At 38.0% G+C, this 25801-nt stretch overlaps 1 protein-coding gene across 17 annotated transcripts in view; it reads right to left on the reverse strand.

The window, feature by feature from the left end:
• The window catches only part of CAMK2D (calcium/calmodulin dependent protein kinase II delta), a 288328-nt gene that overhangs the window by 192674 nt on the left and 69853 nt on the right, over positions 1-25801 (reverse strand). For all 17 annotated transcript variants that reach the window (XM_036852771.1, XM_036852772.1, XM_036852759.1 and 14 more), the window contains exon 3: positions 2787-2846. In XM_036852771.1, coding sequence (XP_036708666.1) covers positions 2787-2846 — 60 coding nt within the window. The remainder of the gene's footprint in view (positions 1-2786; positions 2847-25801) is intronic.

Below are 25801 nucleotides of genomic sequence, written 5' to 3' on the forward strand. Positions count from 1 at the left end.
GATAAAATGAAAAACAACTTATCCTCATTTCTCCAATTAGAAAAAAATAAAAAAAAAAAGCTTTGGAGGAATCCACTGGGCAAGCTCCTGCCTCAGGGCCTGTTTACAAAGGCAGTTTGTTCCCTCTGCCTGGAAAGCTTCTTTTTCCCCAGAGAGCCAAATGACTTGCGTCCTCCTGTTTTTTAGGTTTTCACTCAAGTTTCATTCTCGATAAAGTTATACTGATCAACTATTTAAAATGTAATCCCCCAACATACCTGTTTCCTTTCCCTGTTTTCTCTCCTAGTAACTATCACAATCTAACATCCTATACTTTGTTTACACTCTGTCTACCCCAACAATGCAAGCTCCATTGCAAGGCAGGAATATTCGCCTGCTGTGTTCCCACCATATTCCCAGAATGCTATGAAAACAAACCAATTTTTTTTTTTTTGGCTGCACCGGGCAGCATGCGGGATCTTAATTCCCCAACCAGGGATTGAACCCGCACACTCTGCAGTGGAAGTGTGGAATCTTAACCATCAGGGAAGTCCCCCACTATATTCCCAGAAGATTAATTTGTTAAGTAAATGAATGATATGAGTGAATTTGCCGCTGTTATGGTTGAGATTGTGTCTTAGAAGTTTAATATATCTGTGATTTATACCCTGAAGTATAGGATCACTAAAAATCTCTCTTGTGGTTAGAAATGGGTCTGAGAGTTCAAACGACCTGAGAGAGAGAAGAAAACCTCAAGTGAGGCAACCAAGGAGCTATGACGCTGGCTGCTATGGAGCCCTGAAAAAATCCTATATTGTGTCAGAGTGTGTTGATGGTGTGATGTCACAAAACTTTAGAACTTTCCCCAGTGTATGACTTCCCCTTTTTTGGGAAGGTTATTCTGCATGGGGTGTCAAAACGAAAATCATTCTTGTCTTAGTTTGGGTTTCTTTGGTTTAACTGTGGTCTGCTAGAGGAAATGGAGACAACTACTTTCATTATCTATAAAAATTGAGTTTCAGGGCTTCCCAAGAATCCGCCTGCCAATGCAGGGGACATGGGCTCGAGCCCTGGTCCGGGAAGATCCCACATGCCGCAGAGCAACTAAGCCTGTGCACCACAACTACTGAGCCTCCGCTCTAGAGCCCGCAAGCCACAACTACTGAAGCCCACACACCTAGAGCCCATGCTCCGCAACAAGAGAAGCCACCACAGTGAGAAGCCTGCACACTACAACAAAGAATAGCCCCCACTCGCCGCAACTAGAGAAAGCCCGCGCGCAGCAATGAAGACCCAATGCGGCCAAAAATAAATAAAATAAAATAAATTTATTTTTAAAAAAATTGAGTTTCATAGAAGGATCCTGATTAAAAACAAAACGAACAAGCAAAAAAAAAACTCTCCTTCATAAGAATAACAAGTTCAGTAAACTAAAATTGCATTTTTTCTTAAACCTGAGCAAGGAAAGCACTCTTTGAACTATAGTGGGTCATTATTGTATAATTTCTCTTTAGTCAATATTATGGGCTGAATTGTGTCCCTCCAAAATTCATGTTGAAATCCTAACTCCCAGTACCTCAGCATGGGACTATATTTGGAGCTAGGGTCTTTAAAAGAGTAGTTAAGTTAAAACGAGGTCATTAGGATGGACCCTAATCCAATATGATTAGTGCCCTTACACGAAGAAGAAATTAAAAAAGAGACATCATACAGAAGGAAGACCATGTAAAAACACAAGGAGAAGATGGCCACTTACAAGACAAGGAGAGAGGTCTCAGAAGAAACCAACCCTCCCTACACCTTGACCTCAGACTTCTTGTTTCCAGAATTATGAGAAAATACATTTCTCTGTTTAAGCTACCCAGTGTGTGGTACTTTGTTATGACAGCCCTAGGAAAATAATACAGCCAACCAAGAAAGGCCATAGACTTTTATCAGGGTAAAATACTTACAAAAAGGTATATTTACATTTCAGAGGTTGTTTTGTTTTCTCTCTAAACCAGAAGGCACTTATTAGACAGCTGCTAGTTTGTTAATGCATCAGATTTACTTGTTAGTGTCTATTTAAGTAACCCACAAAATGCAGGATACTATAAACTTCAGGGAAGGAATAGACACTGAATGGCCCTATACATAAAAATAGAGAAATATAAACCTTCTCAGTGAATGATTTTGCTAATTCTACTTCATGATTACTCCCTCTCTCACACCTTGCATGTCAGAAATACTTTGGCTGACAGTAGAACTGACAGAGCTGGGACAGTAACACTTTTCGAAAATAAAACTATTGTCACAGAATATAGCTTCTTCTTTCCTTTGTTTCTTTCTTGCATTTGTTTTATATTCATCAACATTTTTCAGTTTTGAACATTATCATGCTATTATATTCATGAGGGATAATATTCTAAAACAATTTTACTAGTTTCTTGAATAGAATCAGTGATTACGAGATAAACATTTTACAGGATAGGTGAAAAGTAACTTAGGTGACTAATATAATGGCCTAAGTTCTGTCTCTCTGCACTTCAGTAGCAGCAGCTGAACAATCCTTAAAGATACATAAAAGCACTATTCAACTAGTAATACCTTATATTATTTTTAAAGTGTTTGTAAGAAAGAACTGCTATCTTTTGAAAAACTTTAAAAAAACTTTGAAGAAACAAATGTAACCAAGATCAAAAGTTAGGAACCTATTTGTTAATTGCAAATATTCTAGTTTATTAAATTAATATTTTTAAAATTGTGGTAAAATTACATAATGTAAAATTTTAGTTAATATTTAAAATATACTGAAAACATGTCCTTACCAATATTGGGGTGCTTCAAAAGACGGCAGATTCTAGCTTCCCTTTCCAGTTTCTGATGATCTATTAAAAAAAAATAGAAAAATAAATCACAGCATTTAGCAAAAGAGATTAAATGACAATAAACAGCATATCAAAATGACATAATGCTTTCACATTTACTTATCCTTTGGTTTCTTTTTTTTTTCAAAAAAAGTCATCATTTGAATTTGGAATTAGGTGAACACAATAGTTCAACAATCTGCTTTTATTTGCTTGAAGCTTGATAGAATGAGGCATAAAACAGAGCTGAATTCAGACTTTTGCTGGAGAAAACAGTAAAAATGGCACAAAACAATAGTATTTTTTCTTATCCTTACCCTAGGTATATACTGTTACAACAACTTAAATACGCCAATATAGACATACACATTTAAGCAAAGGATACCTATCTGGCAAATGGAATGCCAATGGAACCACTGCTAAATAAGGTTAATCCCAGTTTATCCCTAACAACAAAGTGTTCCCTGTCCCGTCATATTTTCTATCAAATACTCTTCCCACAATTTTTGGTCCAACTTTCTAGACATATGATGCTTTTCCATATATCAAGAACTCTCCAAACACCAAACTGCTTGCTCGTCTCCACCCTGCTCTGTTTCCCTAACCATTTCCTTGAAGGGGCACAGACTACGGTAAACTTGCATTTAAAAAATCATCTGATACTCTTCTTGGTTTCTTTGTAGTAGTTCATATGCACATAATTATAACCAAAATCACTAGCCAAAACACAAAATAAATGGCAGAGAGAGGCAAGAACACCGCAGAAATACATGTTGCCAATAAAAGAACAGTACTGTAGAGTGTGGTCCTTACTGAAAACCTTTACATAGAGGAAATGATTTAAACCTTACAATAGCCCTCTAAGATAGGCAATATTATTATCCCTACTTTACAAGTACAAAAACTAAGGCAGAGAGAGGTTAAGATTATAATATTCATAAGTGGCATCTACCAAATCTGCTCTCATTAACTAGTGTCATAAAACAGCCTTAAGAGAATGAGGGAGGCACCTACCTAACCACCCACACAGTTTATGCCAATGGTCCTCAAACTCTGTGGTCTCAGAACCCCTTAACACTCTTAAAAATTATCAAGGACCCCCCCCCCAAAGCCTTTGTTTATGTGGATTAGATCTATTAATGTTTATTTTATTAGAAATAAAATTGAGGCAAACTTTAAACATATATTCATAAATTCACTTAAAAACAATAATGAACCCATTACATTAACATAAGTGACTGCATTTAACTTTTAAACTTTTATTTGGAAAAAACTGAAACTTACAGAAAATTTAAAGAATAAGAATAGTACAACATGCACCCCAATATTCATTGCAGCACTATTTACAATAGCCAGGACATGGAAGCAACCTAAATGTCCATCAACAGAGGAATGGATAAAAGAAGATGTGGCACATATATGCAATGGAATATTACTCAGCCATAAAAAGGAATGAAATTGGGTCATTTGTAGAGATGTGGATGCACCTAGAGACTGTCATACAGCGTGTACAGAGTGTCATATACAGAGTGAAGTTAAGTCAGAAAGAGAAAAACAAGTATCATCTATTAACGCATATATGTGGAACCTAGAAAAATGGTATAGATGATCTTATACGCAAAGCAGAAATAGAGACACAGACGTAGAGAACAAATGTATGGATACCAAGGTGGGGGGGGAGGAATTGGGAGATTGGGATTGACACATATACATTATTGATACTATGTATAAAATAGGTAACTAATGAGAACATACTGTATAGCACAGGGAACTACTTAATGCACTGTGGTGACCTAAATGGGAAGGAAATCCATAAAAGAGGTGATATATATATAACTGATTCATTTTGCTGTACAGTAGAAACTAATACAACATTGTAAAGCAACTATACTCAAATAAAAATTAATTAAAAAAAAGCATAGTACAAAAAACACCTGTGTACTGTTTATTCAGACACATTATTAACATTTTACCCATTTTTTAAATCATTTACACTCTCTCCCTCCCTGTATATGTTCGTGTATATGTATACATATATTTATCTAATTGACACACATGTGTATATAAATATAAATGTTTATATTTATACCCAAAATAATTTTTTTAATTAATTAATTAATTTATTTATTTATTTATTTATGGCTGTGTTGGGTCTTCGTTTCTGTGCGAGGGCTTTCTCTAGTTGCGGCGAGCGGGGGCCTCTCTTCATCGCGGTGCGCGGGCCTCTCACTGTCGTGGCCTCTCCCGTTGCGGAGCACAAGCTCCAGATGCGCAAGCTCAGTAGTTGTGGCTCACGGGCTTAGTTGCTCCGCGGCATGTGGGATCTTCCCAGACCAGGGCTCGAACCCGTGTCCTCTGCATTGGCAGGCAGATTCTTAACCACTGCGCCACCAGGGAAGCCCCCAAAATAATTTTTAATGAACCAGTTGAAGGTAAGTTATAAACATCAAGGTCCTTTACCCCTAAAATTTCAGTGTGTATTACTAAGAATTGTGATATTCTCTTACAATCATAGTACAGTTATCAACTTCAGCAAATTTAACATTAAGACAATAATTTACCATCCACACTCCAATTTTCTCAATTTAACCCAATGATGTCCTTTATAGCATTTTTCTCCTTTTAATGCAGGATCCAGTCTAGGGTCAGATACAGCATTTAGTTGTCATTTCTCTTTAGCTCTTTTAATCTGGAATATTTCCACAGTTTCCCTTTGTCTTTTAATGACCTGACATTTTTGAAGAATACCATCATGTCTATTTTTTAAAGAGACTATTTCTCATTTTGGTTTTGTCAAATGCTTACTCATGATTTGATTGAGGCTATATGTTTGCAGTTACAACATGTGTTCTCAGCTATGTGTTCTCAGCTAGATTATCATCCTTCTCAGGCTATCACATCTGGAGATACACATTGTCCAACTCCTCCTCAAAAGCGATGATAACTTGGATCACAGGTCAAGGTGCTGTTGAATTTCTTTGCTAAATAATTATCTTTTTAATTTTCCTTTATAACTAGCAAGTATGTGGGAAGACATTTTAAGACCATGAAAACATCTTGCTCTTCATAAAAATTTCCCCCTAGATTTAGCATCAGTGATGATTCTTGCCTGAACCAGTCTTTACTATGATGGTAGCAAAATGCTGGTTTTCCAACTCCAGCACAGTAACATATTTTTCATGAAAAATACTATATTCCCCTCTCCCCTCCAAAAAAAGTGAGAAGAGTGGCACTGTTAAATTTTTCCAATCTCTTTGATGTCTGGCTTAATGGACAACAGCTGTATTCTCGTGTTTGCTTCTATATTCAATATGCTGCAATATGTTGTGTATATGAAGAGAATCTGACTCACAAGTTTACATAGTTGGACAAAGAAGTGTCGTAATAGCTTTTTCAGATAATTGTGGATGTTATTCTTTAATATTATACCAAAACTCCATGAATCGTAGTTTCTTAAAGGTTAGTTGCAATGTGAAACCTGAAACCTTATCAATAAACTTTATGAATCATAACAATGAAGTTATAAACTTTAAGTCAAATTTATTTTCAACACTGTATATTGTCCAATGTAATAAAATTTTACCCTGCTACATTAAAATCCATTGTTCTTTCTTGCACTTTGAGTCTTTTAGTCAGGCATAATTTTAAAATATGATGCAGTGGTCATCTGGAAAATATTGGTTCAATATGTTATATAGTTTTTGCTGACACATTTCATTACACACTATCAGAAAAGTAACAACTGTTAATATCACCATTAATATCGTCAGAAAATTCTTTAAATTTGGGAATGAGTGTAGTTCTCACGGGCAGATACAAGTTTTCCAAAATTCTAATTTTTGTTTGAAAGCTTGAACTGTGTTATTGGCAATAAATGCTATCCGTTGTTTTCCTTGAAGCGATAGGCTCACTTTGTTCATTTTTGAGAAAATGTCTGTCGAAAACCTAAATCTGAATAATCATAGCTAGCTGTTCAGTTGTTATTTCAAATAAAAATGGTGTTCCATGAAAAAACAGCTAATTCAGCTCCCAACTCAAACAACTGTGCAGGTGTTTTTCCTTGAGATAATCATTGTACTTTAATATGGAATAGAGGTGCTTTATGCATTCTTCCCACTGAGTCATGCAGAATGTTCCAGAGATGTGTGATGGAAGGTCAAGATTTAATAACAGTAATAATTTTAATTGGTTCATCAAGTACAATTTTAAGTGAAATGAGTTTTTTTTTTTTTTGGTCTATGAGTGCATGTTGTTGAAAAATAGAGTCCAATAGTATAGTCTGATGTCACTGCCTTGATTCATGCAAAGGCCTCGGCAATTTTATGAACTATTTCTTTTGCGTAATATGTATAAATGTCAACGCATACCAAAAAAAAGGCAGATAATGTCTTAGTTTTATTATGAAAATAGTTTTGACCTTGTAGATCCCCTAAGAGGGTTTTGGGGACTCCTGGGTCTATGGGCCACACTTTGAGAACCACTGGTATACATTATAAAGAACTATTTCATAATAATACTTATTTTTTTGACAATTTAGGAAAATATTTTAAACATATATAGTGTTACAGATAGCTCAAAAAGAAATAGTGTTTTAAAGAATCAGCATAGCATTGGATAGGATCTAACAGTATATCCATTATACCTGGATTACCAAATATAAAGACAGATATTCTCTGGCCTTACCATCTAGAACTACAAGCACTTCAAATAAATATAAATTCTTCAAACCCCCTATCTTTTTAACAGTCTTCATTCTTTTTTTTTTTTAAGAAGTCAAATATTTTAATGGTATCCATGTTTGTTAAATCATTGAGAGTCAGACCCTTTCCTTCCACAGTCGGCAAAATATTTTGGAATGACCTCAAATTTCATGGAAGGAAAGCCCTTATAGCTTCCTCATGAGGGCGTAAATTCTTTAAGGGTGGGTCCTGTGTCTTACTCCCTCTGGGATCCCCAAAGCTTATTCTTTTTTTTTTAAATCTTTTTTATTTTTATTTTTTTAAATAGATCTTTATTGGAGTATAATTGCTTCACAATACTGTGTCAGTTTCTGTTGTACAACAAAGTGAATCAGCCATATGCATACATATGTCCCCATATCCCCACCCTCTTGAGCCTCCCTCCCACCCTCCCTATCCCACCTCTCTAGGTCATCACAAACCCCCGAGCTGATCTCCCTGTGCTATGCGGCTGCTTCCCACTAGCTAGCTATTTTACATTCGGTAGTGTATACATGTCGATGCTACTCTCACTTCACCCCAGCTTCCAGTTTCCTCTCCCCGTCCTCCAGTCCATTCTCTATGTCTACGTCTTTATTCCTGCCCTGCCAACAGTCTTCATTCTTAAGACAAGCTACTTCTAGAATACTGTTATTTAGAAATATACAAATAGACACAAAATGTTAAACCAGATTTTGAAAATGTATCTAACACCATCTTAAATACTGTAAAGTAGCCTATGTAAAGCATATGAAAAAATACATGCTTATAGGAATTATAATTTTGTTATGGAGACAGCAAAATGCAAATATATATGCTAAACCATGTGAGCTATACATCATCTAATACATATATAATCATGTGAAAATAAAGAAAAACAAGGTAGCAAAAGACCTTTGGACAATAAGTGAGTGGTATAGTGTCTTAGCTAAAGAGATAAACATAATTATAGAATTTTATATAGCCTATTCTTATGGACTGACTGTGTCCCTGTAAAACTCATATGCTGAACTAACCCCCAGTACCCCAGAATGAGACTGTATTTGGAGATAGGGTCTTTAAAGGGGGTAATTAAGTTAGAATGAGGTCATTAAGGTAGGCCCCGATGCCATACGACTGGTGTCCTTAAAAGAAACAGAGTTAAAGAGTTTAGGACACTGACATGCCAAGTGGGAAGACCATGTGAAGACACAGGGAGAAGACGGCCATCTACAAGCCAAACAGAGAGGCCTCAGAAGAAACCAACCCTGCCAACACCTGATCTTGGATTTCTAGCCTCCATAATATGAGAAAATAAATTCCTGTCATTCAAGCCACCTCATCTGTGGTACTTTGTTATGACAGCCTCTAGCTAACTAATAGACCTAAGTATTAGTTTTCTATCACTATATTAAAAATTACTACAAACTTAGAAGCTTAAAACAATACATATTTTTAATCTTGCGTTTTCTGTGTGTCAGGAACCTGGGCATATTTTAACTGAGCCCTTTGCTTTAGGGTCTCTCACAAGGCTGCAGTGAAGGTGTCAGCCAGGGCTGGGGTCTCATCGAAAGTCTTAACTGGGAAGGATCTGCTTCTGAGCCCACATAGTTGGAGGCAGTATTTAGTTCCTCAAGAGTTGTTGAGCTGAGAGTCTTAGCTCCTGGCTGGCCGCTGGCCGCCCTCACTTCCTTGCCACATGCCAACACGGGAACTTGCTTCATCAAAGCCAACAAGGGAAAGAGTCTGCTCGCAAAAGGGAAGGCCCTATCTCATCTAGACTAACCCCAGGAAGTGACGGATATCACACTTGCCATATGTGCTTGGTTAGAAGCAAGTCACTAAGCTGGCCCACTTTTAAGGGGAAGTAATTATAGAAGGGCAGGAATAGCAGGAAGCAAGGACCGTCGGGGCCATCTTAGAGGGTGTGTACCGCATCTGACTACGAGGACTGGGGTTTTCAAGAGCTTCTCTCTGATACCCAGCTTCACTTACTTTTTCTTCCACACAATCGCATCACTTAGTGATCTCCTGTGAAACATAAGGCATTCTGCACTCTTCCATCAGGGCATGTTGTGACATCTCAAACATGATGACAGAACTAAAGTTTTCATTAAATGGAAATGCATATTGCCTGGCGTGCTTCACGCTTCAATTAAGTTCACGACTTTGGAGGGAGTAGGTAGGTGAGGAGGAGTGATGAAGTGCCTATTATTACCAAAGCGCACTTCTGTATTTATCCTGCTACAGAGAAAAATTAGTTTTACATTTAAAATTTCCTCTACTTTTAATTCAGTGGGCAAAAAAAAATCATACACCCTACCTCATCATTCCCAGCACTTACAACTACAATGGTAAGAGGCAAAGACAGATTACAAAAGGCAAGAAAGACATCCATAATACTGTGTATCACCATTTGAAGATTTTCTTTTATTATCCACACACCCTACAGTTAGTGTAGAACCAGCTTCATTTATCATTTAATATTTATTAAAGTACTCAACCTATAATAGTTTCACTTTATTCTTCCTCTGAAGCTCAAGTCCACAATGTTATATGAATAAAAGTATAACCCGTCAAGCTGCCATCTTGTCAGGCCTGATAAGGTACATGCTGTTAGCAATATATGGTTGAAGACTTACCGTATAAAAATACCTTAAGGAAAATATATTATTGTTCAGTTTTGACAAAGAATCAGTGGGGAATAGTATTACCCAGTACAGAGAACTCCGGATTTTAAAAAAGTTTCTGAGAATTTTGAGAAAATGTTATTTCTTTCCAGCTTTAAGGTACTTTTCGATACTTAATAAGATATTTTATTTCAAGTGAGGTAAAAAATGTGAATTTGGACCTAATAAAACAAATCCTTCACTCCTGTTCCAAGTCAAATTTTAATCTTTATGCAAAATAACTCTGATCACAAGTGAAATTAAAGTGCTAGCCTTGAATCACCTTCGAAAAGAAATAAGAGTATCATTAAAGCTACGTAAAGCAACAACTTATTTATCTGGCAGCCTCAGGGAATGAGTTTTTATCAGTAAGTAAATTTTCAAAGTAACTACCCCCCGCAAATGATAAAGCTTTAAAATGTTAACCTCTTGAGTGTGTGTGTGTTAGGGGGCGTGATCTAATAGTCATTGCTTTCTTACATAGATGACATATAATTTAATGTTTTTGACATCATAGGGTCATCATTATTAGCTTTCATTATTACTCTGCAGTATTTCAGTGAAGCCCTCAGAGGCTGCTGAGGTGTGAAAGCCCACAGGTCGCTGCCCTGTGTCCCAATCTGCCCCCGTCCCCGCGTGTGGAATGACCTTGCCAGCACAGGCAATGCCGACGGATGGTTTGGGCAGGGGAGGAGTTTGGCCTTCCGTCATAATTGGTCACTTATCACCTCTCCCTCCACAACAACACACACACACACACACAGGCACACGCACATTCACACAAACGTGTAAACATACAGCCTAAGGAAGACATGGGTTTGCTACATCCAAGAGGGTTTAACTCTTCTAGCTCCCCCTTCCTACAAACATCTCCACCCCTAAAATCATCTTATACAGAAATTATGGAGGAGTCACCTCTGAGGCCCATAAAAATGGAAAGTTTAAAATCCAATTCCATCATTACTTTTTGTTCTGCTGGCCTTTGGGCTTCCCAGCTTAAGCTGCTGCCTTCCCTGCTCCCATCTCCTTGGTTCTTCCCTGGCCCAATGCTCCAGTTTGAGGTCAATGCCTCAGATCTACCTATGTGAATCCTGCTTCTCTCTCTTCTGCACTACAACCAGCCCAACTTGATTCTCAACCTTTTTTCACATTTGTTCGGTTTCTAAGCAACAAGAGTCTCAAGTAAGAGACTCTCCTGTTCCCCCTCTAAAACCAAACCTGGCTGGTTATCCATTCTCAGAAGAGGGAAGATTCAACAACATGGATATAAACCACTGCACGTTTTGTATTGCTGCATCTGTTTATTATACCTTTTCTATTTCTTCACACTTCTTTGCTGCCATCTCTTATTGCTTTGAGTTTCTCCAACAGGGATATAAAAATATAAAACCACCACAAATAACCTGGCAGTGAGTACCTGAAGAGATCTTCTCTGAATAAAAGGTACAATCTTTAGTATATGGATTCTGGAGCCCTAAAATAATATGGATACTTAGATAGAAGTCATATTCCTGGAGGTCTTGGGATTACATTCTGAATACATTTTTCTTGCTAGAGAAATTACTTCTAGCTAAATGAGGCCTTCCTCTGGTAGGAATATAAATTCTGTCCACTTAAGTAGGTCATATTTAAAACCACATTGTAAGTTAAAAGGAACTATTTAAAGGCTCACTTCATTATAAAACCTGAGCATGATGTATACGGATTTAAAGCTGTCATATTCATTTAACAAAAGGTTTTTAAAATTCATAATTAAATATTATACTTTCACGTTACCCGTTTATTTTGAACTATGTTTAATCCATACCATAAAATTGATTTTTTAAACTATGTATTTGACCTAGATTCTTTCTGACATCAGGTATTGGTCACTTCCCATCACTTCTGCTGCCCACTAATATCCTGGAGGGAGAGGAAGATCTCAGGTTTCAGAGCACAGCAGACAAGAGTTGCTATCTGGTTGCCAAAGTTCCCTGGCCTCTCAAAAGATTCTTCTGTCAAATGGGCATAAAATATCTAACATCAAGCACTGTATTTGGAACAAAGTAGGAAATCAATAAATCAGAGTATCATCATTATTATTACTAAAAATCTGTCCAACTTTAAAAGAACTAGATTCCTAAAAGATACATTAAAAAGTATATTAATTCCATCAAATATTATTCATTTTACATGAACTCATATACTATGAAAATAGATTTTCCATAAAATCATTTGATTATGCTATTCAGGCCAACTGAAATAGTGGGAGAACCACTGATATCAGTGGTCAGAAAGAGATAAAATCAATACAGTAAAATATGGACAAAAACTCATAGTTATTCAATTTTATGGTATACTCTAAATAGCTCAAAACTAAATAAGAATACAGGAAACATTTTTTATTTGCCTAAGTGTAAAACTTTTAAACAAATTAAATTAACCAGTTACACACAAACTAACGATATTCTTTCATTAATCCATTTCACACAACCAAAATAAATACTGTTCTGATAAATAATATATCACATTATATTGTTTCAGAGGGAGCTGGTAGATAATATATTTAGACTATTTTCCTAGATCTGTAAAGGAATAGTGAAAACTGATAGCACCATTCTTACACTGTCCTACAGGAGAAATATTTTCCCTCTTCCACCACAATAATGGTATTCGTTCAAAGACATGGCATTGTATCTATGAAAATAATGCTTTAAACAAAATTATTCAAATGTAAGACAAAATCCCTATCTTATAAGGCTTCTGTTCAGCAGCAATTTAAACAAGAATACAATATGTTATACATCTTTTAAAATTGCAGGGACTTCCCTGGTGGCACAGTGGTTGAGAATCTGCCTGCCAATGCAGGGGACACAGGTTCGAGCCCTGGTCTGGGAAGATCCCACATGCCACGGAGCAACTAGGCCCGTGAGCCACAATCACTGAGCCTGCGCGTCTGGAGCCTGTGCTCCGCAACAAGAGAGGCCGCGACAGTGAGAGGCCCGCGCACCGCGACGAAGAGTGGCCCCCGCCCCGCTCACCGCAACTAGAGAAAGCCCTAGCACAGAAACGAAGACCCAACACAGCCAAAAATAAATAAATAAATAAATAAAAAGACTTTCTATTTCACTGTCTTTAAAAAAAAAAAAAAGAAAATGAAATAACTTAAATTTAAAAATAGCAACTATAAGGTATTAAGATTTAAAAATAAATGTATTTTTTTAAAAAAATAAATAAATAAAATAAAATTGCAAATAGTAAACAGTAATTTATACAAAATACTTTCATATAAAAGTTTGTTTAATATCTGATTATATAGAATATCTACACAGCTACCAAAAATGTAGTGAGGAGATGGGAACACTCCATTCAGACCTAACAGAAGTCTTAGGACAGTCTCTTAGTAAGCCTCTCACTAGTTCTAGGTGATGGGCTGAGGAATTTGAACTGAGCTGTTATCCTTTGGGAGGGGAAGCAGGAACTTAATTGTGTAGAACAGACACAGGGCGCAAAGCACTGAAAATGAGACTGTTGCTGGAGTGTACATTTCCTCTGGATAATAAAGGGGAGTGGGCAGGAAGCCCTGCTGACACCCCTTGTAGCACTCGATGACCTTAGCCAGATCTCCCCCTAGGTTCGCAGCCTCTGATGGCATTGCTGTCTCCCTCTCGAGGGGTACCTCTGCCTGCCTGTGTATCTACCACTCTGCTGACGTGGAGATATCACACACTGCACGTTCTAGGGCATGGAACTAGTATTGCGAGGGTCACCAGAGGACCCCACCAGGAGAAGCAAACCAGAAGTCTAGGAACAAAAGGGTGGTATCTAGAACAGGCAGACAGCCAGGAAAAGTCCCCACAGCAGGCCACAGTCAAGACTGGTCCACTGGAGGAGAGCAAAACTTACCAAGATGACATTTAGGACACAAGGTGTCAGACAGAGTTCACACACAACAGGTGACTGTCTGTCAATAGCACCATTTTAAACTACTATGTCTTAAGTGATTGTTAATATATCAATAAAAAACAAATCCCTACAGAAACAAGTTATGAGGGTATCAGTCGATGCATATTAAGAATTAAAGATATTTCCATGTATCTATACATCAATAATTTAATTGTACATCAATAATTTAATCCATACAAATTTTAAAAAAATATTCTAAGTACACTCCTGTAAAGAGCATAATTTTAATTGTACATCAATAATTTAATTCAGGACTTCCCTGGTGGCGCAGTGGTTAAGAATCCGCCTGCCAAAGCAGAGGACACGGGTTCGATCCCTGGTCCGGGAAGATCCCACATGCCGCAGAGCAACTAAGTCCGTGTGCCACAACTACTGAGCCTGCGCTCTAGAGCCTGTGAGCCACAACTACTGAGCCCACGTACCACAACTACTGAAGCCCGTGTGCCTTGAGCCTGTGCTCCGCAGCAAGAGAAGCCACAGCAAGAAGAAGCCCGTGCACCGCAACGAAGAATAGCCCCGGCTCGTTGCAACTAGAGAAAGCCCGTGCGCAGCAATGAAGACCCAATGCAGCCATAAATAAATTTTTAAAAATCTTAAAATAATAATAATAATAATTTAATCCATACACATTTTTTTAAAATATTCTAATTATACTCCTGTAAAGAGGCAATGAGATAAATTTTGTATAATATGTTATTCTGCCCTCAGTCTCCACAATTTGGTCTATACCATAGCACTCTCCCCAGGTGTAATTTTACTTGTTTTGGAAGGATTTGCTGCACAATTCCAATTTCCTGTTTAGGCATAATAGAGCTAAATCACTTGAGACATGTTGCATTAAATCTTTCAAACTTACTACCTAGAGACTAAAAGGACCCAGAAGAGAAACAAAGCATATACAATCCACACTTTACCATTTTTTTCCAGTGGCCTAGATGGTTTACAGGCAGATGCACAGTAACACAAGAGAGCATTTACTTCAGGGATTTGCTATTCTTTTTAGCTTTTCTTATTGTGGTAAACATATTTTGCTATTCTTAAACATGTTCTACTAATAGTTAAGAACACAATTTATTCAAAACATGAAAAGTATAAAATATTTATACAGTTTTCCAGAGGACTTCTTCCTTATGTAGTTTAATATTAACATTAAAAATAGAAATAAAAGAATAACTTTGGATAATAATTTAGAAGACTGTAGGAAAGAAATGTAAGAAACATGGATTTTTATGGTTCCTTTAAGCATCTGGAACATTCGGTTATCCATTTTTCTGTGAATGAGTTTCCCCCAGAGATAACCGCAAAGCTAACAAAGCTTAAACCTCAGGGCCTTTCAGAGGCACAGGCCACTGAAAGGATCTTAGCTACATGATCATGTGTTTTCATAAAACTTGCAGAACAAGATATTTTAACACCATCAGTTACAACCATTATTTCTTTCCATTCCCTCCATCACACTTCCCCTTGTGTTGAGTGATACTGAAGTGGGCATGAACATTTTTGAGATCTAGCTAAGGGGAAGTTGAGCTGAAGATACAATTTAGTTTGGATTTAATGATACATTTACCTGGTTTGCAGTCACTTCTGGGTATAATTATGTTATTGTTAGTCATCCCAATGTAGGGATGCTTCCAGGAATATGTCCGCGTCCCAGCCTGCCATGGGATGACGGGACACCCCAGAGCTGCATCATGATATAAACTTGTACTACAGTTCACCCTGCAAGTATGTGCACAGAGAAGAAAGAGCAAGGTTTATTTTTGCTATTTTTCTGGACTTTGTTGTGCTTTGCATTATCTGTCAGCTAAAAAACAATTTTTTGTGACTATTTTCATTCTAAATATATATTTTGAGTTTAATTCTGTATTTATAATTTTGTTTTCTTTTCCTTAGAGAATGTCCCAAATTGCATAAGCTTCAGGCCCTATTAAACCTGGTTCCATACTCTATTATTCTTACGAAAAAAAGGGAAAGATAAATTACTGCTTAAATTCTAAACTTAAAAAACCACACAAAATGTGTATTAACTTTCCTCTTCAAGTAAATAGAAACTCATTTATATTATTAAAACTAGTCATTAAATAGCCATACACATCTTATATTACATCGGTTGTGCATGACAAACCACAGAAAAAAAGGTCACCAAGTTGAAAATCAGGGGGAAAAAATGGCTTTCAGTAGAGGCTCTGCCAGGAATACGGGCAAAAAACAGCAAATTTATATATGTGAAAAACTATACTCATTCCTTTCTATCCTATGAGAATACTACAGATCTGAGATAACTTATTTTTATAGTTAAGGGGAAAAAACTCCTATGTAAGACATATTTATTATTAACATATTATTAAGCATTTTATCAACATATTTTATTAACATATTATTAAGCATTTCTATTAAGCAGAGACAGGACACTGAATGATGTTTTTAAGGCAAAGTAGCTTATAGTCTAGCTACTCATGAACTGTCAACAGTAATTAAACTAGAAATTATTGGTTTTAGTAATAACAATTGCCTTTGAATTGGAGAAGGAAAGTGAAACTATCATTTATTAAAGTGTACTCCCCAAGTTAAAAAATTCAAGACACCTAAAATTCTTGTCTCTACATATTTTAATCATATATTCCTAGTTTACCAAATTTTATGGATGCTTTTATTTCCTACCTGCATAACTATGAGGTTTAATGTAGCCACCTAAATGAGACAGACAGAAAAACCACTACTGAAACAAGATATTAAAATGAAATTGTCTCAGTTTTAGCTGAAATCCTGAAAGCTAAAAACAAAACAATTGTCAGGTACAGGGTGCTAAAACCATATATTCAGTACTTCCCAACTTCAACTTCAGTTGAAGCCAATCTCTGTCATGAACCCATTGCTCATTTCCAGCTGTATCGGAGCAGGTAATGAGACCACCAGGGAGAACTGCTCTGGAAAGAATCGTCAGAACACCCTGCATCCCCTCCTACCCAACGCTGGAATGGAGCTTACCCAAGGGTACCAAATTCAGGGTGACTCAGAGAAATACTGGAAGAGGTGCATCCCTTAGATTTTGAGAAATATAAGAACAGCTACTTATGTTAAACCTAACTCTCAAGGCATAAAACTGTGGCTGGCTAAAGGAGTGCTTTGTGATCAGGCTATACTTCCACCTACGGCAGACAAAGATGCATGTTTCTCTGAAAACTGATTGCGGGACCACAGGAGGGACTGACTGTCTTACAAGAGGCAATCCCCAAGAGGCCCACCTGGGGAGGCAATGTGATCCCAACACGGGTGGAATGCCAGAAGCCCAGGAGCAGGAAAGGCAGTTAAAAACATCCGGCCAGGGGAAGCATGGTCATCAACAGCATAACTACCGCCAGAGGTCCCTAGGAGGAACTGTCCAAAAACCCACAAAGATGCCCCTTGAGGGAGAGTCAGCAATCATGCATCCATCAGATGGCAGCAGTGCAGATTACAACGGTACCATTGGAATCAGACTTGCACAGATCCTTACAGCTCTGTCCTGGAGGGCCAGTGAGTGGGAGAGGAAGTGGGGTGAAAGCGTTGGGTATCACACCCCTTCCATGCGCCATGGAAGCTCTCGAACCTGAAACAAGCTTGACTTGGGAGAGGGGAGAAGTTTTAAATAATATTACACTGGTCAGGACTTTTACATTTCTGAGAAACGAGACTGTTCTTGTGACTAAAAGGAACTGCAAAGCTCTGAAATCTGACCAAGACTTCATCTAGGGCAGAGGTGAATAGGTACAGTGGGTTTGAGGGAGCTGAGAAGGGTAGTGTCAGTGGGGTGCAAATGATCTAATTACTATATTTTAATATAATAGTCATAGATTAGATATATTTTCTTTAACAAATCTGTAACCACCTAGAACTTGGATTTACTGAATATTATTTCTTTCACATCCCATTCCTCTGCTTTCAGAGTTCCATGTTTAATTTCCTTTGAAAGCAGAGCTATGAAGAACAGTCTAGGTTCTCATTACATGAGAGCATTTCATGTGTCCTTTCCAATCACCTAAAATTTTTCTAAATAACTTACACTTTAAAAGTGTGTCATCTTATTCTTTCTGATCCTGAAAGTATAATGCATATGAAATGCAGGACAGAATTCCTTGGACTTAAGAGAGTGGTATTCTTAATTTATCGTCATTCTAGATGTCATCCTTCGTCATTCATTGAGAATGAATATTTATCTTTTACCTAGAATGCTCTGTCTCAGGTAAGTGCTGCATCATTTAGAACATGTGTTTGGCATTGGCATGGCATTACAAACTGGGCCAGCTCTAAAGCAAGAGCTCTTTGCAACCCTGCCTGGCCCAAGGCCCACAGTTTACAAGGAGGCATATTAAATGCCACCTAAATTGACTCTGGTGCCTTCTAAACTCTGAAAGAGGAAAACGTTTGCCTCTATGTGGTAAACTTTAAAGCTGTCAGGCAAAAACCTGTCCTGGACCGACATGTAAAATTAACGTCCACTCCCACGTGAAATGAACAGACCCACTGCCCAGCTGCTGTAGATAGAGTGACACTGAAAACAATTTCTTATTTGTGTTAATCCACAGGTATTATCAGAATCAAAACATGGCTCCCCAACAGCTGTAAAGGGGGCAGGGGAAGCCCTAGGAGCTTATTGGGGTTTTCTGCATCACAGTTAAAAGAAATCAACGGCTACCTCTTCCCCAGGGAATACAACGCCAGAGGCACTAGGGAGAAACCCATACTATTTGCTCCTTTAAAACTTGAGACTCTAGGAATTCTGCCAAGTGACCTGGAAGTGTGGGACTGTGACCGGAGGCCACTGAAGAGAGCATCCTGCATCAGCTGCTTGCAGTAGAATCGAGTACATGGCGATAGTACACCCTGCATATTCCACCCTTGACAACTCACCTATCTCCTACACAATAAACCTTTTCTCCTTTTCACATAGCCTAATTATTCCTGACTTGTTTGTCTCCATCCTTGTTCCTTTTACTCTAATATTATTTTTCTAGAAAATCTTATTATAAAAATGATAGATTCTAACTAGAAAAAAAATATGTATATATATATATATACACACATACACACACACGTTTTATATATACACACATACCACATTTCAGCTAAAAGAAATAAATATCATTTAAAACTCCATTATCCAGGGAGCTCCCTGGTGGTCTAGTGGTGAGGATTCAGTGCTTGCACTGCCGTGGCCTGGGTTCAATCCCTGGTCGGGGAACTGAGATCCCACAGGCCATGCAGCGTGGCCAAAATAAAAAACAAACAAACAAAAACTCCACTACCCAGATATGCCATTATTTACATTTTGATGCAGGTCTTGCTAGTCTTTTCCTTTGCATATACATAACATACTCCTTTTGACTTTAAAATCATAGTTTATAGACTTCTGTAGACTCAAGCAATTGAGTCCCTCAAGCAATTGCTTGGTACAGAGAGGTGGCCGACTGGCTGGCTAGATGAATGATAAAAGCTGACAGACTTGAATTTGGGGAGAGGGAATAGCCCTTCCAGACAAAATATATCCCAGTCATACCAAAGTATACTCTGTGCAATCTCTTTTAAAATGATGTGACTAATTAGCTCCTCAGAATATCTGCATCAATGGTAAAGTTCTCATAGAATCAGAGGAAAATTAATTATTCTGATTAAAAAGTTCACTTCTGAGAGAAAAAAACATGAGCCTGCTATGTAAATGTACATGCAAAGGTAACTGCAGGCACAGAGTCACACAGGTAGCCATGTGAAAGTTCATAAAATGTGCAGGCTTTTGTGAGAAGAAAAACAATGAAATCTTCCATCCAAAACAGCTGTGTTATATTTACTTCATTCATAATTTATCACCATGCTTTATTCATTGATGTCTACCATTTGCCTTTTGGTAATACAAGAAGATCTATACAGACACAATTCCCGTCATCTTGGAATTTACAACCCAAATGGGGAGACTCCTTTAGCTGTGATTTTGATATATCTATATATTGGCCAAAATATAATGAAAATGTGGGGAAAATATCACTCAAAATCCAGGCTATCTCTATCACACAAACCATTCAAATCTTATGAAATGGTTATTTGGATTAAGCGGTTCCCTCCACCCCAACCATTCAGTCTACATTATTTATTAAAGACTCGGCATCTAGCCGGTCTTCTACTTCACCCAAAGCCTGCCAACACAACACGTTGGGCTACTTCCACACACACAAGGATAACTGGTCACAGCCTCCCAGTTCCTTGACCTCTTCGTCCCCAGTGATCTTCACCTCCATTCCAGTTCAGTCACCCCTCGAGCAGTCATTCCCTGATACTTGATCATCCTCCCCCAGAAGCAGGAAGGTAAACATCCTGATCTCCAACCACCAAACTGCTCACTTTCCAAACTGTTCACTCAACACTTCCCAGGTAACCTTTTCCAACCATCAGGACCCCCAGCTCACCGACTCCTCCCCTTTTCCCTCCATTACTTACTTTCCTCCACGTCCCTATGCACACTGCTCCAGCCACACTGGCTTGGCTTCTCTGCTCCTCAAATATGCCATGAATTCTCCTGCCTCAGAATCTTTGTGCATGTGTCCCCTCTGCTGGGATACTCATTCCACCTCTCTTTAATTTAAATCTACTTATTCTCCACATTCTAAAACAAGTATTTTTCTCTTCAAGGACGCCATTTCTAACATGCTGAAATCCCCTATTCTTGCTCACACATAGCAAAGATTCCACTTCATAGTTACCTGCCACACTTGCGATTTTTTCATTTAGTTGTAAGAGTTTTTTTTTTTTTAATGATCTATCTCTGCAATAAACTGTAAGGTCCAGTACAGCGTATTTCCTGATTTTTGTTCACCATTTTATACCCTACACCTAAGAGAGTGTCTGGCACATAGCAAGTAAGCAATAAAAATTTACTAAATGAATTTGTGAATAAACAGGGAAAAAACATATAGAAAAAACATGAAAGTAGGAGCAAAAAAAGAATGGAGACTGCTTCTGATACAACTTGGCTTATTTCTTTCTCCAGGTGGCCACAGAGATATGAGGATAACCTGGTCAATCAATCCAGAGGCTGCTTAAGAGTCAGACAAGACAAAACCATCTGAATAAGAAAGCCTCCCTCTTGTGCCTCCCTCCCTCCCACCCTCCCTATCCCACCCCCCTAGGTGGTCACAAAGCACCGAGCTGATCTCCCTGTGCTATGCCATTGTCTTTTAAATGCTTGCTTCTCCCAAGCCCCTCTTCTTTTAACTCTTCTCTACATGTCTGCCATACAGACTAGTGATATATTCCTCAGTCTCTGCTTTTCTGCTCTAAGTTAAAAAATCAACAATAACACATGAAAGAAAACAGAAATACTAAGTCATATCCCTTAACCACAGCTAGGGAGAAATCAAGTTTTTTAAAAGTTACATTGAGTTTTAACAACTCTCATTTCAAAGCATAAAAAAAAAAAAAAATTTAAGGCAAATCTCTCAATACAAATTTGAAACTAAAGCACAAGCAAGGAAACATCAACTCCCCATTGCAATGTAAAATTGAATTTCTTAGAAACGCCCCAGCATACATTCTTTATAATGAGATCAACTTCATAGTAGCTGTCTGACTCACTGGTTCTTTAAGACAAAGATAATAATATCCAAACCACTTAGGAAAGAAGAGAGAAGGAAGAAAGGAGGAAACGGAAGGAAGGCCTCAGTTACACTCAAAATGATGTATCTGAAGATAAGCTAAAGAACACTTTATATATCTCTAACGCATACTGGAAAAAGGTACAATATTTGGTGTGTGTTTCTTTGCAAAGACTGATAAAAGTTAATTACACAAAAAGGTTAAGGAAGATGTATTTAGGGATAAAGAATGGTGATTTAAAAACAACTTACTACCAATGCCACTAATAGAACTAAGAACTTTACCTGTCAAAGGCTTCGTTCATGCCCAATGAAAAAATCCTAACAATTAACCTATATGAAAACTCTATCACAAACCTAATAGTGACTGAACTTTTCCTTCTTGGGTATGCTTCGTTTTAATCTGAAAATATTATTTCCAAATTAATAAATTACAGAATATGACACAAGCTCATTATTAAGAAGTCCATTCATTTGCAACTTGAGGAATTCCCTTCTACTAGTCCTGTTTTCAGATAATGTTTAAGTTCTTCTCACTGACCAGGTTCTGTGGAAATGGAAGCAGAAGATATTTATAGAGGTCAATACTTATAAAAGCAAGGGGAAGATCAGGCAGAGTGAGACACTGAACTGTTATGCAAGTCCAACAAGGCCTCGACCCGCTGGACCTGGGAGACCAGCTCTGCAGCTGAGGCTGACCCTGGCCACTGGAGGCTCTGCTGATGCCTGCCCCACCTCCGCCCAGCAAGGCCTTCCCCTGAGGGGAATCTGATGGCCTATCCTAGTGTCTGCCACAGCTCTTTAATAGCACATGAGCTTAAAAAAAAAAATAGTTTAATAGGTTCAAGAAGCTGGGTGAGACAAGAGAAACAAAAGAACAAAATCAGAGCTACTCCAGGGTAAGTTCCCTTTAGGAATTATGGGACTGTGGACTGCTGTTTCCCAAATGAGGACACGGAGGTGTGCAGAGGCGGAAATCTGCCCAGTCACACAGAACTAGAAGAAAAAAATGTTCTCTGTGTCATGGGAAAGCCTGTCCTTGGCCTGAATGTAGGTGACCTCCCATTAGGATACAGAGAGATGGCACTATACTACACAGGGACTTGAGACAAAGAAAGGCCTCCTAATGATAGGTCTGATTTATGGAACACCTTTCTCTGGGGCAGTGCTGGGCAACTGGCCGGCATGGTATAATTAATCTTCACCATCTCCCTATGAGACAGGTAGGTCACAAAGAGCATTACCCTAAATTAAGAGTCAGAGAGAATGAAACACAAAAGGAATTCCTATAATTTTTCTGTAATTATTCAGTAAATTAAAGGAAGCATCAGTAGAAGACCAGGTATCAGCTCCCTGTTGACTGTATTTACTGAGGCAAATAGCTTTATTGCTAGCTGTATTTAAGCTTAAGCTATACTTCTTTCCTTTTCCTTCCTCCCATCTATCTAAATGATACTTCTATATTAAAAATGAAAAATGAGATAAACTATACACTCTATTGTCAGTGCAAAGACAGTGAGTGACACGGCCAATCCCAACAGATCATTTACTAGCCACAGGAGCCTCCAAGGCTGTTCTGAGAAACAAAATTTGACCTCAGATTTTATCCTGAGTTCATCCCAAGCTACAGATACAAGTGATCATACTGAGGGGTAAAAATCATAGATTAATACCTGGTTAGTCCACCATTTAATCAACTCCTCTATTGAGATTTAAATGACAACTGAAATACGAATCTTTCTTTTATTTAGACAGATGACTTCTGTTTAAAATATATCAGATCACATGCCCCCATATCAAAAAACGGCCTTTTTCCACTTACAATTTATTTGATTAGGTTTGTAATTCCAGTACAGTATGTTTGTTTCCCTAGCTCAAGGAACATTTCTGGTCAAAACTGAAATTCTCTATCCAGTGGAAAAAGCATGGGATGCAGGAGCAGTAGACCCGCGTCTGAATCCTGCCCTTACTTTCTGGGGCAACTGCTGAGCTCCCTTTTCTGTGCTTACGTGATGGAAGATGAAAATGCATTACAGGGTTACTGCAGGATTTAAATTAGGTCACACACATGGAAACTTCCATCACAGAACATGAGCTCAATGTTTGAGCTGTTTTGATATAGGAAGAACAATATATTGTTTTTGTATTAGGTTTTCTTTTAATAATTTCTAAATATGAACTGCTTTGAAAAGAGAATAAGGTATATGAGAAAAGTATACACTCAGATTTTTATAAATTGAATTAAAAATAGTAGGTCCCTTAATTTTTCTAAATTGCAGAGTACTATCATTTAGACTCATTTTCAAAATTTATGTCTTTAAAATTCAAATCCCTAATTTATTTCAGTGCCATTCAGACTTAACTTCTAGTCCAACACTGACTAAAATTATAGTGCAATTATGAGTAGGCCAAGCTTGTCTTATCTCCTTTTCCCTTCTCTACTACAACCCCAGTGCCTAGAATCCTCAAATAATCTCCATCTCTCTCACCCTCTGTCCTGGTGAAATCATGCAAAGACCTTTAATTTGGCATTTATTTTATTTCAAATTAGAAATCATATCATCTTAGCATTTGTACAGTAAACACAAGAAAAGTGCTCCTCTACTATTATTATTATTAAAGTAAATGTTTTAATTCAAACATTCTTCGACTAAAGTCAAAATGAGTCATCCAAGTTTTGCTGGATCAAAGAAGGGCTAAAGTACATGGTGCTCTGTGACTGTAATAAACCTCACTGAATTCACTACTTTCTTTAGGGAAATAAAAGACTCTTAGTTTCACCGTGTTCAATCATCTGCCAGTTTCTCTAAATATAGTTGAGTCAGATGATCTACAATCAAGAAAGCAGAATAAAAGAGGGTACTGGGGAATTAGTCAATGCTCATCCAACATCTGGAAACTGACTTTCTAAATTAAAGCGAATAGAAAAATAAGAAGCAAAATATTTTAAACACCACTTGTATGTGTTATTTTATCCCATTCGTGACACTTAATTGGCAACCTCAACTCCAAGAAATGGGCTCTGTGCACTAATTTTTTCCCACCCACCTCTTATCATACCCAGACAAGACAAACTATTTTAAGTGGGTGTAATGGTTTGGTTTCAGGCATTTCAAAATCCTCCACCACCTGCACAGGAAACTCTGACTGAAAATACCAGGCAGGGCCCCTCAGAGCAGTACCCAGGACATGGCAGCATGCCCGAGGGTTGAGTCTGGTTAGGAGATGGTCACATGAGATCAGCAGAGGGACATGGTACTCCCAGCATGTGTCATGTTTTCCTGTCACTAGAGGTTTGCTGCCCGATTGTGCCTGCCTCTACCTTCTTGCAGTTCTAGGAAGTGACCTTCAATTAAACATTGACACTATTTCCCAAGTGCCAACTATGAGTCAGGCTCTGTGCTAGGTGTGCTGAGGATACAGAGATGAGAAAAATGGATCCCTGACCTCAAGAAGCCCCACAGGTCAAGCAGGAAAAACAAACATAGATAAATAGCACCATGCAATGAGGGAAGTCCCAAAGCAGAGCTACATATTAAGTACTGTGGGAACACAGGCAAGAGAAAACAATGCGTAGAAGAGGCGAAGTCCCACCTGGGCTTTGAAGAATCAGTATGGGTTTTCCAGTTAGACAATGATGAAACAGATTCTAGACAAAAAGCATAGTGTGACTAACACTACAGAGTCAGAAAAAAGTATCTGGAATGTCTGGAGAAGAGCAAATAGTTTAATAGGCTTGGTGTAGACAAAGACTTCAAGCATGAGCCGGGGAGAACCTTAACGAGCTGACAAATTACAGCTGACCACTGAACAACAATCGAACCACACGGGTTTGAACCGCGTTGGTCCACTTACACACCGATTTCTTTCGACCGTAAATATTACAGCACTACACAATTTGCCGCTGGTTGAATCCACGGATTGGGAGGAACCGCAGCTACGGACTCACGCGGACGGCCAGCTGCACAGAGGGCAGGCACCCCAACCTCCCTGCGCTGCTGAAGGCTCAACTGTAAAATTCAGTACTAAGAAGACATCGTGCT

Source organism: Balaenoptera musculus, chromosome 5 (assembly GCF_009873245.2).
Source record: "Balaenoptera musculus isolate JJ_BM4_2016_0621 chromosome 5, mBalMus1.pri.v3, whole genome shotgun sequence".
Classification (NCBI taxonomy): Eukaryota; Metazoa; Chordata; class Mammalia; order Artiodactyla; family Balaenopteridae; genus Balaenoptera; species Balaenoptera musculus.